At 37.4% G+C, this 19,201-nt stretch overlaps 1 protein-coding gene across 3 annotated transcripts; it reads left to right on the top strand.

The window, feature by feature from the left end:
• The first annotated feature begins 223 nt into the window (after positions 1-223).
• Positions 224-18,761, top strand: LOC108105983 (ral guanine nucleotide dissociation stimulator-like 1). Of its 3 annotated transcripts, none has more exons than XM_017212813.1 (7): positions 224-573; positions 3,521-3,901; positions 15,082-15,183; positions 15,419-15,802; positions 15,866-16,396; positions 16,464-16,616; positions 16,675-18,760. In XM_017212813.1, exons 2-7 carry the CDS (start codon positions 3,875-3,877, stop codon positions 17,818-17,820), a joined length of 2,343 nt encoding a protein of 780 aa, XP_017068302.1. In that variant the 5' UTR covers positions 224-573; positions 3,521-3,874; the 3' UTR covers positions 17,821-18,760. The 3 variants fall into 3 exon arrangements, with proteins under 3 accessions (XP_017068302.1, XP_017068303.1, XP_017068301.1); XM_017212812.1 differs by lacking the exons at positions 224-573; positions 3,521-3,901 and adding exons at positions 5,174-6,496; positions 11,160-11,717 and having other exon boundaries at positions 16,675-18,761; XM_017212814.2 differs by lacking the exon at positions 224-573 and having other exon boundaries at positions 959-3,901.
• The last annotated feature ends 440 nt before the right edge of the window (positions 18,762-19,201 follow it).

Below are 19,201 nucleotides of genomic sequence, written 5' to 3'. Positions count from 1 at the left end.
GTTTTACCATGGCTCTGCTGTGGTGCTGTTCCACCCAGGTAGATCGTTTGGTCAAAAAAATCAGAGCTACCACGATTGGCATCCGCTCGGTGTCTGTCTCTCTGCTGCAGTTGCTCTCTCCCACCTGCCTTTGTTAACAACAGTTGGGCGAGAGAGAGAGTCAGAGAGGCTCTTGGCCTGGCCAAAAGACGGGACCAGACCAGCTTCAGTTGTGAGTTCGGCAGTTTCGCTCACCTCAGTCGCAAAGTACGTGTAACCAAAGATAGACGAGTCCGAGTTCCGATCCCAGTGTAGTCCCAAAAAAAACCGCTCGACAGCCATATACCTTTAGATATAGCCATCATATCGCGCTGCTCGCGGATTGCGGATGTGGATTGGGGGTCGCGGATCCGGAGCGTGGCTCGTAATGTCTGCCAAAGCGTAACGAAAATTTCCAAGTGCTCAAGACAACAACAACAACAACAACATAGTATCATTAATGGCATTTTCTGTTTCGAGTTTGTGTGTGAAAAAAAAGTGCACAAAAGTGGCAACAACAAAAATGTATAATCAAGCAGCATGAAAATCGAAAAGGTATAACAACCAAATCCCTGCTTCTTTTTGCTTATCGAAAGGAAAAAACCCAATCAAATAATTACAATTAATTGCGCAAATTACATGAAAATATAAATGTAAAAATTTAAACAAAAAAAACAAGCCTATATATAGTGAAAAATTGGCATTTACACACCTGCAACATTTGTTTGCTTTCGTGTTTGTGTCTACCTAGACGCTTGCCAGTGTGTGAGTGTGTGTACATAAAGATGTAGCCGCGAGTGTGTGAGTTTGCCGTTGCATAGCTGTAAACCAGTTGCCAATTGCAACGTGTTTTTTTCGAGTTGTTGGCCCAAGAGATAGCCAACTAAATAATATGTATAAAAATTAACTAGAAAACTGTGAAGTTGTCGGGGAAAAATCAATGGAAGTTAACGATCGTTGGCCAAGTGGTGAAAAGTTAAAACCTAAAAAAAGCAAAAAGGGATATATCATCCAAAATATAATCACTAAACACTACAAAAACTAATCAGATTCTTACAAAAAATCTTTATAGTTTATGGAATTTTCCTCTACCTTAACAACATAATAAAGTTTTAGCAACATGACAAATCCATCTCAAGATAAATTGATATCAAAAGCTATCATTTTATAGAACTGCTTGCGTGTTACCGCCGAAAAACACGTTCGAAACGAGTGTTAAAGTGACAAAGAAGAAATCACAGAAATGGGAATCGAACAGAAATGGGAAGAAAAGACAAAAACTAAGAATTAAAAAGACTACGTTTTCGCCTTTTTTTTTTGGGCTAATAAAGCAATTTGATATCGTAAGGCAGAACACTGAGAACTACAGCAGAGTGAGATCATGATTGCAATCGTAAGAGCGAGAGCAAGGCATGGAGAGCAAAAAGAGAGAAACAACAAAAAAGAGAGTGGGAGAGAGTTGATTTAGTTTAAGCCAGGCCAAAAAATGAATGCCAACCGATTCCCAATTTCCATTTGTCAATAAAGCCCAGCAACAACAAACAGTTAGCCCATATATCACTGTTCTGGAATATATATATAAACATATATAGATATTCTTATATCGTTTATGGATTCAAGCTCAGCTGTGTGGAGGTGTAAGATACGAAAAAAAAGGCGAAATGAAAAATAAAAAACAGCCAGCAGTTTCGCAAAAATAAAGCTCGTCAAGAGGAGAGAACAAAAGTGAGCGAAATGCTGACGTCGAGCAGCTTGTTTAAACTTTTGTTTTAAATTTAAATTGCTAATGAATTGATGATGTCTTATAGTTCTAAGAACTTACAATGGGGAGATAGCAGATGTAGGGATCCGCAACTTATAATTAAGAGCTGAACTTGGCAATAAAAATGCACAGCCAGAAATATTTTAGCTTAATTAATTAAAGCTAATTTTCATAAAAATTATTCAGCTTTATGATTTATCCTTTCTTTATAATAAGTACATTTCTTTGCGTCTTTTATATCATGAAAATGTTATAGTACAAAGTATTTCTTTCTGTGCATCTCATCTTCTTCTTCTTGCTATGGGGCTTTGAGAAGGGTCACTCACAGCTCAAGGTAATCAAGGTTGATGATTGTTCAAGTTTTGTTTGGTTTTTGACCAAACAGACTTGCCCCTAATGACACTGAAATGTGAATCTTTAGATCTCTTTTAAAAAAGTTATTAAAGCTTTTAAATTGAGCATATTAATGGGCTACCCAAATGTACTTTATTTTAGAAACCGTTGGAAAAAATGTATAATAGTCAAGTAGGTGAATTTTTGTGGAAATAACTTACTTGTTTAGGGAGAATTTATTTTATACTACATTATGAGTTTATAAATTATATTAAACTTAGAAATTAGCTAGAATAAAACTCATTTCCTATCTTTGCTTGATTAAGCAGAATTTGTACTTTAATCAAGAATATTTTCAAAATAATTTAGAACTTAATAAACAAAAAACACAGCTTACGAAATTCGCTGCTGATAAATATGTTTTCTCTCCTCAAAACTCAAAAACATCTGATTTTAGGTTCTGCCCAAAAAATTCTCTCAGATTTTGTATCTTTCTACGTTTTGGCAAGCCCCTAAATGTTAACGATATTCGTCTACCTGTTCTTCGTTTGTTTTGTTTTGTTTTCCCTTCTTCGGCAAGGTATTGTCTGGCCAAACATTTTCCGCATTTTTTCAGGTGCGTCTCAGTGAACTATTCAGAACACATACTCATACAAAGGCATACAGGTAGAAGCATAAACTAGCAAAAAAAAAAAACCAACGGCTGTGCTAAAAAAAACTTTCATTAATGTTATTTCTGCTTTGCGCTAGCTAAAATATTTTGCGGCAAGCCGCTATCTTTTGCCCTGCTCTTTCCATCGTAACAGCGATTACGAGTCGTAAAAAAGAAATCCATCATTAGGTGCTGTCAACTTCATAGCCGATGTCACTTGGGTGGATTGGCACAGTGGGGTATGCAGAATATATTCTAGAGAAAATAGGAAATACTTTCGGATTTATTTTCTCTTACTGTATTTACTGATCTTGTCTATGATAATATCATAAAGTGCTAAAGAATTAACTATCCTGCAGTAAAGTCACGGGAAATTTATAAAAACGATACAAAAATCAAAGGAAAATTCGTTGCCAGTATTTTCACAACGCGTCCCACTGTAGCTCTGAAGCGAATATCGTAAATCAGTTGCGCGCCACGTTCAAGCCGGATTCATTTTTATTCCGGTGGCTCTGCTGCTCCACAGCGGGTTAGTTGTTGCTGGGCGGTCGCTAGCGCTTGGTCTCCGCGGTCTTGGCTTCTAAGCCTCTGGAATGCCAACAATGTGTGTTGTGCGTTCGGTTTTGGTTCACTTTTAACTGATTTTTTTTGTATTTTTTATTGACCGTTTCATTTACGGGGCTGCTGCTGCCGTTGTTGTACTTTCCATAAAGCTAAAATAGTTTTCACCCGAATGTTTGGTCGCTTTCTTGCAGTTTGGTAACAAAATGGAAAAGAAAACTTGAAATTTGTGTCGATACGATTGCAAGTTTGGTCGCGTATCTTGCAGATACACATCCGCTTGTCCAAGCGAATTGCACAACCCAAATAAAATAACAAAAAAATAAATAAGTAAACGCGTTACACGTGTCCAAGTGTGTTCGAGTCTTTGTTCGTCGTTAGCTGTGCCAAGCCAAAATGCCCGTATCCAATAGATACCACCAGTCATCATCGCTACTATCATCAACCACTTCACCACCAACGGCAATTGCATCGCACCAGATTTCAAGCAGCACGCAGCATTTTGAAGTAATTGCAGCATCTGGCCATCGTCAACGCTGCGGAATATAATGAGTCAAAATGTGGCCGATAGTTTGGTGAGTAGCTAAACCCATTATATATAAACATTATATATACATACTATATAGTTAGCGTAGAAAGTAACAGGGAAATGCATAGAAAGTCATTTTTGAAAGTATCTCGCTGAGCAGCGCTGAACTTTTTGGAAGCTTTTGCCCAAATCTGCTAATTACTTGGTTAAATATTTGGTAGACCAAATCAATGTGAACCAGAAATTGTGGCCTTAATGGCTATAAAATTGTTATAAACCGGCTTTTGAAATATCCAATTTATTTATAAGATATATTCCGAAATTATAAACATACTACAATATTACGAACAGTTTTAAAATAAATATTTATAAGGTATTTTATTTTTTAAGATTTCGTTTTCAAGTGAACTAAATGACGCTTTATGACTAAACTTTTTGGAAAAGTAACTCATTTCTGGTGCTATGTATGAGACATTTTAAGATTATATTTCTCGTGATTTATTTTAATTTCCTAGTTTTTTGAGATTAGTAATAAAACGTACTAGTTCGTAAAATGTCGCAAGTTATGAATGAATTAATTTATGAATGAAGTATTTTAAGGATGTTGTGAGTAGTGATAGTATTTTGACATCATCACTATGAGATCTCATTTTTGTGGTTTATGCAACATTCGTCATCAGCATCACCGCCCTTTTTCCTCTTCTCTGGTTGCATTTGCTAATTGATCAATTGACGTGCTTTGGGGTTCCAATGTTTATCCAACGACCACATGCAACAAACAAAACAACAGACATCGTTTGATTGGCGCTTACGTAAATGCACGTTTTATTAATATTTGTGCTTATTGATTTCCCCGCCAGCTTTCTTTATATCGTTACCAAATACCAGACAACATTCAGGTATTCCCATTTCCATAATTATGTCATTTCAGTTCACATGTTTGGCCGGCTAACCAAATTATAGCCCAAAAAGTCAAACAAAACAACTAGGAAAATTATTCAAATTTCTTCTTTGGCATTAATCAAAAAAAAAAAAAACACGGCAGGTCTTAAAGTTTTAAGAGGCTCATAAATTCCATTGATAAATGCGTAGAGATAATGAAAACAAATGCTATTGTGGGGGTCAGTGTGAAGTTGCCCCAAAAAATACTGAAAAAATACTAAACATTACTGCCTGAGAGAGAAGGTGAGAGAGTTCTGATGGGAAACAAACAACCCAGTCAATTGCCCATCAGAAAAAACATAAACAGAGCGAGAATGTTCGGAACAAGTTAGAATCTTGTAGGTGTGCTGTAACGACTGTGAGATACCGAGCAATTTTTTTTCTTCGTATTTGTTTCGGGCGGAACACTAATTAGTCGTAGAATATATAAAAGTAAGTTTTCTTAAACCTTTTTTTTTATATATAAACAATTATTAAGTAATCAAGATTTCACGACTCAATTTAAACTTAAATAATTTTCTATAAAATCGATTGTAAAATGTAACATATCCTAAGTTTACATACTTTTTCCTATTTCAAATATTTATTAATAGATTTTAATTATAAATGCACATAAATTTGTATGTACCTTGAAACAATATACCCTGTAAAAAGGTGTAAATCCATAGTGGGTGTTAGAATTTCTCACGGTTCTATACTGGAATACATGAGAGAATGCAAAAAGAGAGCGAGCAGAGTTCAGAGAGCGCATCATGAGGATGCTACAGTTACATCCGTCGCGTGAGAACAACCCCCGCAAATGCTTACGTTCTTATTGGGAGAGAGTCGATAAGCGACAGAAAGAGAATGAGAGAGTGAGCTGGATCCAAGCGATGGGGTTTCGGGCGGTCGTTTTGTTCTAAGCGGGCAGAGTTCGTCTTCGACTGTTGTTGGCGGCGGTTGTTGGTCGCGTGTCTCTCTACCTTGAGAGCCCTGTAAATGTGTGTGTGTGTGTCTCGCGCGCGTTTTACGCTCTGCGCCCTCCCGACACCCTTTCTACCAATTGGAGAAACCCCCGAATGTGAATTTTGTATAATGTTTTTGTAATTATATGGATATCTCATGTTTGAGATTTTCAACGAAACGAATGAAAATGCAAGCGATATCCCGAAAATCGCTGTTTACGCGTGTGCTGCAATAGGCAAAAGGAAAAGCAAAAGAGAGATAAAAGTGAAAATAAATAATACATAAAGAAAGGCGTGCTAAAGCACGAGAGCAAAAGGAAGATTGCAAAGCAGACGCATAGGACGTAGTGCAACGAACCCTTCAACGCGGACCAAGGATTCACCACTAACTAGTGAACAAATACTACAAATACTCCCCCCCACCTCTTTTGCTCCTGGGTGTGTGCTGCTCTATGTCCCGTTGACTCATCGGCGTTCCCAGGAAGCTGAACAACGGTATAGCGGACAGAAACCCACAGAAGCTCAAAGCAAAAACAGAAAAAAGAGCAGCAGGAATATCGATTTTACTTGCCATACACCATCACCACCACCATCACCCACAACATCCATTGAACTGCACTTGTGTGTAAAAATAAAATATATACCATAGTCCATTAAAGGAGAGGTGTAAATTAAAGCAGATAGAAGAGAAGAGGATAACGGATAACCGGAAATCTCAGCAACATTTCTCAAGGAACAAAAGCCAATCTCAAATGGTAAAAGAAAAAAGCTTTGCAATCCATCAAGGCAGATAAAAAGGAGCGCACTTAAGATTTATTAGTTTTTCTCCCGTAACTACAGTGGTCACTCGGTTGTTGAATCATCGAAAAGTATTAGCTAACAATATATCTAAAACAAATATTTGGTTTTCGATATTTAATTGATGGATTCTGAGTTTAAAACTAAAGATAAGATTAAATGACATTGTACTGGTTTTATCTTTATTCATTACTGTTGACCCTAAGTAAACAACTTAAAAAATTATGAATAGTGCGCACCTTTTTTAAGTCTTAAATATTCCCAACCCTCAAGCTGAGTTGCTTTGTATTTGGTCTTGTTACGTTTAAGGAGGGATTACTGTAGTGTCTTGGTATCGAATCACAGAGAAATGTCAACAACGATTATGTGTAAAAAAGCAATGGATTGGAAACTTTACGCCTTAGCGGAGTCCAGAAATAAAATACGTTTATGGGGAAAGGACTAGGAATCGATAAAGAGTTATATTCCAATAAGTTATAAATGATTCACATGGGAATTGAGAGAGCTGGTTAAGCAGTGTTGGTTTTAAATATTCATGCTAATTAACTAGCACAGAGATATGTATGCTTGGGGAAAAAACAACGATGAATAATACAGAAGTGTAGTTTGCTTTATCTTTCCATATTTGAAATAAGAAACAAAGGGAATTATTTCCAAAAATTTATGCATTTCAAAATGAATCATTTGAGAACAGGTCATGTGTATATATGTATGTATATAATTTCATTTGCAGTCCCAATTTTATTTCTGTTTTCCTTTATCATCCATTTATGTGGTGGAGAGCGAGCCCCTTCAAACATTTATCAGGTCCCCATTGTATGCAAAACAAAAGTTCCGCCCTCTTCCTCTCCACGTTGGCAAATGATCGGGGGGAATGCATAAAAATAATTTACGTGGCTAGCAGGGCTATGTTCACTGGCTCAAGCTTTAGTTCAAGTTGATATGTTTTCGTATTGTTTCTACATACATCATCATCATCTCTCAGCCGGTCGACGGATGTGGTTTGATAATAGCCCAAAGAGCGGGACAAATACTGAATGCTAGATACTGATAAATACACAAAAAGAAAAGATTAAACGGATATAATGATTGTTGAAAAATTGAAAAGAAATATCAAAACAGGATGTGGTTATTAATTGGGCAATTATAGTGAAAACTTCAATGGAGATGTTATGTGATGTAATATAGTTTTCCTTTTAAAGAAAATATGTTTCTGTTAAGTTGCTTAAGTTTTTCTTGTTTATTTATTTCTTCTTTAAAATGTTGTAAAATGTTTATTGCTGTATGTCAGTGGAACTATTAATGAAACAAAAAGATCTTTATTTTTTTGCGTGCACCGAGAGGGAGCAACAAATGTTGTCAGGCTGAGTGCGTCGGATGCAGTCACATGTAACTGACAGTCAGTCAGAGTCATTTAGCCAGGCAGTCAGTCAGTCAGCCAGTCAGATAGTCATATAGGGATTTCACAGGGGAGAGCGGTGTTTAGTTTCAGTCTCTTTTTTCTTTGACGTTTTCAATTTTGTTTTGCGTTGTTTTATTGTATTTTTTTTTATTTTATCTTTTTTGCCACTGCTGCTTCTGTGGCTGTTGCAATTCACAAAACTCGTGCCAGGGGTCGACGTTGTAAAAATAGATATTTCTGCCTACAATTGTGGTCAATATTAATGTTAAATTTTATAAAAAATTCAAAACAGCTTGATTTTATTTGTAAAAAAAATAGCAAATTACTTGGAATAAAGTTTTAATGAGTTAGATTTTATAAGTAAATAAAATTGGTTTACTAAGAAACTCGCCTTAAGCTTTTTAAATGTTAAATTGATAAATATATTTAAAATTTTCTTTAAAAATCTTTCAATCTTTGAAAAATATTTGACCTCATCTGTGTTCCCTGTTTGTTGATAAATCCAACCCAAAAATGCAAATGCAAATCTGCTTTGATGTTGTTGTTGTTGTTAGAATCTCTTTTGTTTTGGTTTCTGTTCTATTTTTGCAAAAGATCTGTAATTGAAAGAAATCCCCCCCATCGGCAGAAATCGCCACCCACTCGGTTTTCTGCTTTTCTGGAGGAGGAAAGGTCACCTGCTCTATATATAGACAGATGATGTGGGCCGTAACAATCAGCAGCCGCCGCCTTCCCCATCATACTTGGATGTTATTTTTTTATAATTAAGCCAGCTTGTATAGACAAACACGAATATGTTTGACAATTTGCCCCGTCGGCTGGCTGGCATTATAATACTATAATATTTCATTACTTAATGAGCTTTATTTCTGCCGCTGTTATATTTTTCCCCACCCAGAATGGGCTGGGTATTTTCTGGTGAATCATTCGAAAAGGTAAAAAAAAAAGCTGAAACGTATGCAAATCGACGTTTCCTCCCAAGAGTCGTGTTCCGATTCTCTCGATTTCATTTTGGCATTCGTTGTAATAATAATCGTGAATGAAATGGGTGAGTGTTCGGTACGAATCGAGTGCAATATATGTGCATATTGATTAGAAACGAAGGCATCTCAAGCCAAACAATTGCATATGTGGGTCTGGGTTGCTGGTTCTGTAGCTTTGAAGGATTTATTCTAATCAATTCTGAGCTCAAAGTTCAGCTAGAAGAAGTTTTGTTATATTTATGGTGTATATATATGTATATATATAAATCTTATCAGTGGGTTCTTGGGTTCAGTGGGTTTTTTTTTTATTTATTTAACAATAATTAATATGCAATCTTCAGGGTAATTGTTGTTTATGGAAGTAAAACATGTTTAGCTGTGGAAAAACTTGGAGTTTTATGGTGGGAAAATATGATTATTGAAGGTTTTCTTAAAGATTTTAGATTATCAGAGAGAATGGGAAGTAGTTTTAGTCGTTTTCTTACTCCTTTAAAGGGTTTTATGTTTGAAAAATGCAATAAAAATATTTGTTAACTTATTTTAAACAATTTTAAACAGAATTTTCTGCTTTGGAAATATAATTATAATTTTAACTTCCTGCTGACCATGCTTCAGTGCACACCAGTAATGCATTTAATAAATTTTCTATCCACAATTTACATCTTCATAATTCTTGCTCGACTTGAGAGCTTCGTTAAGATTGCATCTAGTTTATGGCTTTGCTACGGAAAGAAAATCCTAGACCTTCTTCCTATAAACAAGAATGACGCATGCCAGACGGACGTGCCTCAATTATCGTGCCGCATTCGAATTAATATTATATTTGATTGTGCTCGATTTAATTTTCGTGATGCGTATTTGATTGTTTCGTTTTCAATGCATTTTCTTGGTAATTTCATTTCAAGGCATCACATATCATACTTAACCACGCGAGGCACGTTCCATATCCGAGACCTCTGGACCCGACCTTTTTCTCCTTTCCTCACGCACGAATGCCAACCACTGACCTCTAGCTGGAATAATGTCGTGTTGTTAGTTTTCCTAACCGAGATTAGCTGACTCAAAGAGCGTCCAAAACCAAATGACATTTCTCTTCGCACGAATTTTCTGTTTTTTTTGGCCAGAAACGAGTTATGTAATTGGCAAATGAGGCCGGCCGAGCCGGGATGTGTAATTGAGCAAGACTGCAAAATAGCCGGAGTTGGCCTGAATTTATGGCTAAAACTGAACATGAAATGGGCTGGGCCAGTGTTCATCTCCGAGGCGAGGTAAATGCCATAAAACTGATGGAGAAAAGGAAAGCGCAACGCAGTTTCCAGACCAGAGACAAGAAAATATTTATCTAGGCAAAATATTTCAGAGTTTCATTTGGCTAAAACGAATGGGGAATACTCTTAATAGAGAGAAAGTTGGAGATAATATTAATAGTATATTTCAGACTAAAAAAAAACTGAAATTAAACTTGAAAAATTCTAACTTGATTTTGATTTTTCCTCTTCCTATTAATTGATAGATAGTTTTCCCGTTTGCTTTCCTTTGTTAGAGTATTTTTTCGGATGAACATTTCCTTGGCGCAACCTGTGCGCAGCTGTCAATAGGCGTGAAATACTAAGGCCTCAGAAACAACAATCTAGTTGGCCGTAATAACTTCCTGGTAAAAGTTAAACACATCCCGAATTGGGGGGGCCTGAATGATCATACTTGGGATGTTGTTTACGATTACAGGCCGCGATGAGCAACGCGCCTAAGACAATAGAAAAATTGTTCAAAACAAAGATGCCCCTTAAAAGGGGTTGGAGGGGTTAGAGACTTCCCATTTAGCCGAATATAGAGGAGAGATGAGTGAGTGAGGAGTAGTGAGCGCCACTTGAAGTACAAAGTCGCTTGTCAAAAATACACTTTTCGCTTGTTTGTTTGCTGGATTGTGTGTGTGTTTTTTTTTTTTTGTCTATTTTTGGGTATTTGATGTTATTTTTTTTTTTGGTTGTGAGTAGCTCATAAACATCAAATACAGCTGAACAATGCGAGTTGAGTCAAAGCGTAGCCAAGGTCAGGGGCTCTGTGAACGAACTGAGAAGACAACTCAAGTGGGTTGAGGGTCGCAGTCAATCAATGAACCGCAGCCCGTTACCCAAGATCAAGTACAAAGCAATCTCTTGAGAGTTTAACACCCCTTACCAATAACTATGAAAGAAAACTTAAATAGAAAATCCCCGAAAAAAAAACAACTTGCAGAATTTCACAAGTCGCGCCAACTGCAAATGCCCGCATAGCCAAAAGCACCAGCAGAAGCCAGCTTTGATCAAGAGTCACACCTGCGCCTATCAGCTGCAGGATCTGACAGGATATAATCGCGCCCTAATGCCTCCATTGGATGACACGGACTTTGGTAGTGCCTGGCGGCAGGTGAACAACAACACCACCAGTCAGTCCTGTGCCTATCATCAAAAGCAGCAGCAGCAGCAGCAGGATTCTAAGGATTCCAAGAGGCAATACCATCATAACACTTGTCCAAGACAAAGGAAAAAGTCCTTTACCCCTGCCGAACCAACTCTAGTGTGCCAAAAGCATAAGGAATCTCAGCAGCAGCGTTCACGATCCGCATCTGCCAAGCCGCGTAGGAATAGCTCATATCATTCATATGATGATCTGGATGTTTCATCAGCGGTTCTCAATGCGGAAAGAAAGGTGGTGGCCAGTTTGAAGTACCTTTGTGCCTGCACGGGAGCCACTTTAAGGAATCTCTCAAAGAAAACCAAGGACCTGCACGCCAAAAACTATACCTACACAAAGGTAAATTTAAGGATTCTGAAAATATGTATTATTTTGGGAATTTTTAAGCATTTTTTTTAGACTTTAAGATTTATTTTTGAGACACTGTCAAAACCAAAAAAACATCACCTTTTTATTTTATAATTACAAAAGCCGAGTAAGCATCTGGTTTACTAAATCGAAAAAAAAAATGACTAGCAAAATGTGCCTTTAAATATTATTCATTTCCCACTCCCAACACTGCCACTTTTGCTGCTCTCTCGCTTTGTGAGAAAACTGAGTTGAGTTACAGATACCTGAGTCACATCCGGCTTAATTATGTTTACCCAATTGATTGCCTAATTGACACTAATTAATTGCTCGAATTGCATGCAAGAATTTAAGGCGCTGAGGTATGGCAATAGACTACTAATTGAAGCCAAATTGCTGTGGCATTTGGTCATTTGCCGATGACCAGCCCCCACTTCATGCAATGAGAAAATTGTCGCAAATTAAGATATTTTTCTTGAACATAATAAATAGCTAACAATTAATATTATTTAAACTTAAGTGGAATACAAGTTTAGGTACGAACGAGGCAAGTCAATCGTTTGATAGCCAAACATATCACTTAATTGTCTGTGAACTTGAACTTAGTGATAATAATAGACTATTGAGATTCGCAGGCGGAAGTGAGTGAATGAAATTGGCGCTCTAACAATGTTTAGTTGGGGTTTTTAAATTAAATTTAAATATAGAAAAAGTCTTTAAATAAGAATTTTCCTTTTCGGAAAATATTATTAAAAATTACTTTAAAAATCTAACTTGCAGCCAATAAATCAATGTCCATTAAAACTTGATTTACCACCCAAATACATGCCTTTAAATCATTTTTAAGTAGCCGTACTAGTATTTCCTTAAGTTTTTTTTTTTTTGACGCAAATGGGAAATTGAACTGAGCTGCCATAATGCGTCATTAATTAAACAGCGAAAACGGAATGATCCCGGCAAATGAACAAAACAGAGCGTATAAGGCATCCAAAATAAAACAAAAACAACAACCAAAAATGCCAAATAAATAACAAATAAATTAAATAAATACGTATAGGCCATCTATATGTACATAGGTTTACCTCCTATATTCCACAATGCGAATCAAGAACAGCGGCGAAAAGTTTTTGGCAGATGCCGCTAAGGAAATTTCGCCGGCGGCGTCGATGATCGTGAATCGGAATTGATTAAATGTTGCCTTCACATTGTATATATAATATATGTATATATATGGTATATATATGCTTAATGAATTGGGGAAGGGGAAGTGTGTGTAAATCAGCCAGCCGAAAAATAAAACAGAGAGGCAGCAATTAAGCTTGAGGATGCCGCAATTAGAGAAAAACAATTGCAATTTTGTTTCATACATTTTTTTTGGGATATTTTACAAGCATAACATTAACAGCTGTTATTGAATTCTGTTAAGTAGTGGAACTAAATAATTATCTAGTAAAATGCAGATTACCCCATTTGGTGTGCCCTTACATTGCCACATCGTGTCTTCTATTTTTGCAAGGCCATTTGGAAATATTTCAGCTGTTTCCAGATTCATCTTAAAAACAAAAACCAACAACACATTTTTATGCACAATTACCCCGAAAAAATAACAACAAATTGCCCTCTCTCTTGGCTGCCACTTAACGCTTTGAGAAAAAAAAAAACAAAATAAAGTGTGTGCTCGTTTTGTAGTTCCATGTTTTTACGAAATATTAAAGTACTTTAATAAAAACAATTTACGAAATGCTGGCGAAGTGAACTAAACATTCGAGCAATTTGGTACGCCTTTGTTTGTTGTAATCAAAGCGCATGCGGGCAATTAATTGGATCAACATGAGATTCGTGTCTGTCTGTCTAGGATGGATGACCCCATGTACGTGTGTGAACAAACACGCCCCCCCCCTTTTCCGCCTATTGCCATCGAATCATGTTTATGTTTTTGCATTCCTTTTCGGATTCTCATTTGGGGTCAGTCAGCTGGATGTTGTTATTACTGTTATGGCCCTGCAGAGAGGAAAAAATTAGGACTTTTTAGGGTAGTATTTGGGAATTTTTTTGGGATTTATGTTGGATGTGTAGATAAGAATGTTAAAGTAAAGTAGATTAAAAATACTCATAAAAATATGATGATAGGCTTTGTTTGCCATGCCATAAAACCATATGAAATATATATGCCTTAACCGATCTTTAATCCCCTTAACTTTTAAGTACTTTCAATATAATTTTCTCTCTCTGCAGGGTAAATCTTTTAATAGCTACTTCTGTTAATCCACGGTATTGTTGTAACTTTTGTTGCTGTTTATTATTGGGAGGCGCCACACTTACAACCGAACTTTGCGTGCCTTTCCCTTGCTGCTTTCTGCTTGTTGTTTGTTGCTTGTTGCTTGTTGCTACTCATTTATTCATTCACTTCTCGTTTAATGCTTTTTCACGCTTTTGGCATTGCTGCGAGTAAATTTCAATTGAAATACTTATGCGGCCCCTTCTCTCTGTGTGTGTGTGTGTGCGGTATTTACATAGTTTTTACATAAACACAAAAGGTATTTTGTAAAGCTTGGGCTTTTTGTGAGTTGCATGATTTTCTAATTAGAATTTTAATGCTTCGACGTTGATTAAGCGAAAATATGTTAGGCATTTTCCGGGAGGCCTTGGGAAATGGTATAAATACATAAATAAATGCGTGTGAAGCTGAACTTTTTGTAAGGAAAATATTGTCTTTAAACTTTAATAGCAATTTTTTAATGAAAAATTTGAAATTGCGTAATTTTTTATTTCTCTTCTCATATATAAACTTTTCATTACCAATTAGGCCAAACATACACATCTCTTTTGAAACACATTTAGTTCGGTTCTATCCAACAAATTAGCAAAGAATTTATGTATCAATTAAAATACCAAAGCCTAGACAAGAACAAATGTTGTTTGGGCCTTAACATTGCCAAAGATGCCACACGAAACGGAAATGGAAATGCCAGACAATTGAGTTTCCACCAAAAACAAACAAATTTCTCAGATTCAAAACAATTTGCGAAAATCGAAAGACATATTGTTTATATTGGGAATATTTAAAAATTGTTGAACTCGTATTAAGGGGAAATAAATTAAAAATACGTCGGAAACTAAAGCTAAATTTAGACTTATGATACATTCGATTGCCCATAAATTAGCCTTGATCTTTGACTTTGACATAGATTTTAAATATTAATTTTTGCAAATATTTCCAATCTATTTATAGTATAAAGTATATTTAACAAATTTTCCCCACAAAGTTGAGAAAAAAACCAACCTCTTAAAGGAAAATAAAAAACCAATCACCTTCAGCTAGACTAATCCACTTTCTTTTTCCATTATTTTACAGCCCACGTGGCGCCTTTGGGGCGAAGAGCACGAGAAGAATGCAATTTTCACCGTTTACCTGAAGAAGGTGCGATACCACCGACCCACGCCCACGGCCAGTAATGTGAGTAAAACCAAATAGCAATTACTTAGTCGGATTGACTAGTTTTGTACAGCCACTTAAAGTTAGAAAAACAAACTTTCTTCTTAAAGGTCAACGAAACTTTCATTTGACATTCTTAAAATCGAATTACAATTAGTAATTCTTAATTTTAAATATGACTAAAAATTTCTGAGAATTCATTTGTTAAATAAAAAATGAGTTTAAATGATTAATTTTGTAATTTCCCTCTTAACAGGACTCTGACGATGAGATTTCCCATCTGGAGTGGGAGACAGTGCGAGTGCGCTTCGTAAAGGCGGCCACATTGGCTCGATTGGTGGAGGCCTTGGCCACTGACGATGGAGAGCTGGAGTCCACTTTTATCAACGTCTTCCTGTCTACATATCGCACCTTTTCCACGCCCAAGCAGGTGCTTAGTCTGCTGACGCAACGCTACGATGCTCTGCATGAGAAGCATCTGGAGGAGGTGGATCAGGCGCAGGAGAATGGCCAGATTATGGATCCCGCCTATGATCCACATGCCTCCATTCATGAGCAGCACAAGAAAACCCTAGTCTCAGCGCTGCATGTTTGGCTAGATGGATTCCCAGAGGACTGGCATGAGGATAACCTGCAGCAGGTAGGGATTAAGTTAACTTTCTATTAAGATAAGATTTTAATGATTATAAATCTTTATCAACAGATCTTGGCCTTTGCCACCAAGCGACTGAAAAGATCCGATCTGCATATCAAGGTACTAAATCGTCTGGAGCGGCTCATCCGACAGTCTGTCTATGGTAATGGCGGAGGAGGTGGTGGCGGCGGCGGCGGTGGTGTCTCAGAGAGCAATGGTCTATCATGGCTTTCGGCAGCGGGCTCCCAGCAAATGCAACAGTTCATGATTCCCACGCACTATGGCTCATCGTATGACCTGACGGATCAGTTCAATGGCTTGTATCTGGCACCAATGGGTCATGGGCCCATCTATCGTGGACCCACCCATTTCCTGCAGGCCTTCCGTTTCCCTCACGTACCCGTTAGACATTTTGCCGAGCAGCTTACCCGTATGGATACAGAACTGTTTAAGCGACTGATTCCCCACCAATGTCTGGGTCATACGTGGGCACGTAGGGATAGTGGAGGATCAGAGACTGTGGTGGCCACCATCAATCAGTTCAATGCGGTGCTCTTTCGGGTGGTGTCTAGCATACTGATTGATCGCCTGAAACCTCAGGTTGGTAGTTTAAGTTAAAAATTTTTCTTAGACTTAATCTTATTAATTATGAATTTTCATCTACTAGGAGCGCGCTCTTAACATTTCCCGATGGATTGACATTGCCCAGGAGCTGCGCATGCTCAAGAACTTCAGTTCACTCAAGGCCATCATTTCGGCCCTTAATTCGAATTCCATATACCGCCTCTCCAAGATCTGGGAAGTACTGCCTAAAGAAAGGGTAAGTTTTGGCATCCTCATCGTCCTTCAAATCCTAATTAAGATTTCTTTCCTGCCAGATGGAAGTCTTTACGGAGCTGGCGAATATTTGCTCGGAGGATAACAATGCTTGGACACTGCGGGAAGTGCTGAAACGTGAAGGCACAGCTAAGAATCCGGATCCGGGTAGCGATCAGAGCGATAGGCATCTACAGAAGTTAATTCTGAATTTGGGAACGCAAACATCTCACGGAACGATACCCTATCTGGGTACTTTCCTCACCGACCTGACCATGATTCATACGGCCAATCCGGATTATCTTACCGAAAATAATCTGATAAACTTCGACAAAAAGAGGAAGGAGTTCGAGGTGCTGGCACAGATAAAGTTGCTCCAGGGAGCAGCCAATACATATAATCTTCAGGCGGATGCACTTTTCGATCATTGGTTTAACTCGATGCCGGTGTTTGATGAGCGAGAGGCCTTTGAGTTGAGTTGCCGACTAGAACCACCACCGCCAGCGCCCCGCAAATCGGTGGCCAGTACAAATACATCTTTAACAAATACGACCGCCTCATCGACGGCTTCTATTATGGGCCATCGGAAGACTGACTCCATACACTCCAATTCGAGCAGCGGAGCAGGATCGCAGTTCTATTGCGAACTAAATAGCAGCACCAGTTCCAGGCATAACTCCTTGGATCGGGATGCCCATCATCAGCATGCCTCTCTAATGTCCGCCTCGAGTAGCGTGTCCAATTTGTCATTGGATTCCAGTAACTCTGGCGGTCGGCAGTCTGGAAAACTGACACATTCCCAGTCCATGGGAAATGGTCTGAAATCTCATGGAAATGGTACTACCAATGGAGGGTCACCACATATCAATGCCCAGCTAGTGCAGCCAACGAGTGGAACTCCTCAGTCTGCTCCAGATTTCTATATCATCAGGGTGACCTATGAAACGGACAACATTGAGTTAGATGGGATTGTGCTGTACAAGAGCATTATGCTGGGAAATAATGAGAGAACACCCCAGGTGATTCGAAATGCTATGCTTAAGCTGGGTCTGGAAGATGATCCGGATAGGTTCACCTTGGCGCAGGTTTTACCTGACAAAGAACTGGTAATGCCGAAGAATGCAAATGTCTACTATGCGGTGAATACGAATTACAATCTCAACTTTATACTGAGACCGCGAAAGGAAGAGGGCGTGGCTGGTAGCTAGTCCACAGCTGTGCCCCTGTCCCAGCTATGGTGTCTGGGATACGAGGGCGAGGAGTGAGGATTATAAGGATTGGATTTTGGTTAGGAAAACTGTAAATAGCTAGAGCTTGACTCGCCCATGACAAAACTGGATAAACCAATTTCTATTTAAGTTTCGTAATACGTTTAAGTTATTTATTGAGAAGCGAAAAGATAGATAGATTTCGATAACCGATTATTTCGATTAGTTTCTTTTGATGCATACCTGTCTGTCAATTAGAACTTAGTAAACTTTTGTAATCTCTAATTTTTCCCAGACTTCGAGTTCGTTAAGTCTATTGTAAAACCGAATCCAAAACATATATATATTATATAGAGACTTTACTGGAATAATTGCTGATATTTACATATATATATATATATATCTATATATATATTACGTATATATAGTTATATACAAGAAATGATATTCTAAATGTGGTACAATAATTTGGGATCTTGAAACGGATATTGCGTTGGTTTATCGATACCACTTTGAGGTCTTTCAAAAGCAAACAACTAAGCATATTTGTATAGATGTTTTTACCCACTGTACGTGTATTATAAATACAAATTTAATGCTAAGTAATAAGATTTGTAACTATTACCGAGTGGAGTGCACAAAACTTAACTTTAGCTGGTTAAGATATTGTATTTCAGATTTTGTAAGTTATCTACATTGAAAATTAACGAGAGAAAGAAACAATTATATAGATAAGTTAGATTCTACTTCGATTTATACATATTAAATATGACTATTATTTAAAATGCAAACTGAAGTTAAGCTAAGATTGAGAAAGAGAAGAGGAAAACAGAGTAATATTGTAAATATAAAAGTGAAAATGAATAATTTGTGTTCTTCTGCAAAATAAATTGTACCAAAAGAAAGCATATATCGTAGACTTCTAAATTTTTTATGAATTTTCGTTGAAGGTAAGGAAGTTACTGTGTTTAAAAAAAGTTAGTAAACCTTTTCATAATCCCTCTATAAATTTCTAAGGATTTTATGATCCGATTTGTGATATCCCAAAAATCATGCCAGCCACAGTCAGGAAATTTGTCATTCCCTTAAAGGTATTAGTAATCCAAGCAAAACTGATTTTCAACTTTGATTAGCCTGACTGGGGGGTGGGCTATGGCAAAAACTTAACCCCCAAACAAGTCGACAGCAAAAGTTTAACCCATTTCGTTGTGAAGGAAGCAAAGAAGAAGGGAAAGTGGAAAAATCTGATTATCAAGCAGCCGATGCCAAGAGAACTTGGCCAAGGCTTCAAACCAAATCAGCATCCGCAAGGCTAAAAGGAAGGGGTTAGAAGAAAGGACCAAGTTAGCGGGTCAAAACATCTCATTACATTTGCAGGCTA

This window comes from Drosophila eugracilis, unplaced genomic scaffold (genome assembly GCF_018153835.1).
Source record: "Drosophila eugracilis isolate 14026-0451.02 unplaced genomic scaffold, ASM1815383v1 contig_2154, whole genome shotgun sequence".
In the NCBI taxonomy this organism is placed as follows: Eukaryota; Metazoa; Arthropoda; class Insecta; order Diptera; family Drosophilidae; genus Drosophila; species Drosophila eugracilis.
The sequence above is the reverse complement of the archived record's forward strand: the minus strand, read 5'-3'. Positions and strand labels throughout refer to the sequence as shown.

Bases quoted from the DNA above. Each gene is read 5' to 3' on its own strand.
- LOC108105983 (XM_017212812.1), top strand. The intron at 15,803-15,865 runs GTAGGGATTAAG...CTTTATCAACAG, and splicing joins ATGAGGATAACCTGCAGCAG to ATCTTGGCCTTTGCCACCAA. The intron at 16,617-16,674 runs GTAAGTTTTGGC...CTTTCCTGCCAG, and splicing joins AAGTACTGCCTAAAGAAAGG to ATGGAAGTCTTTACGGAGCT.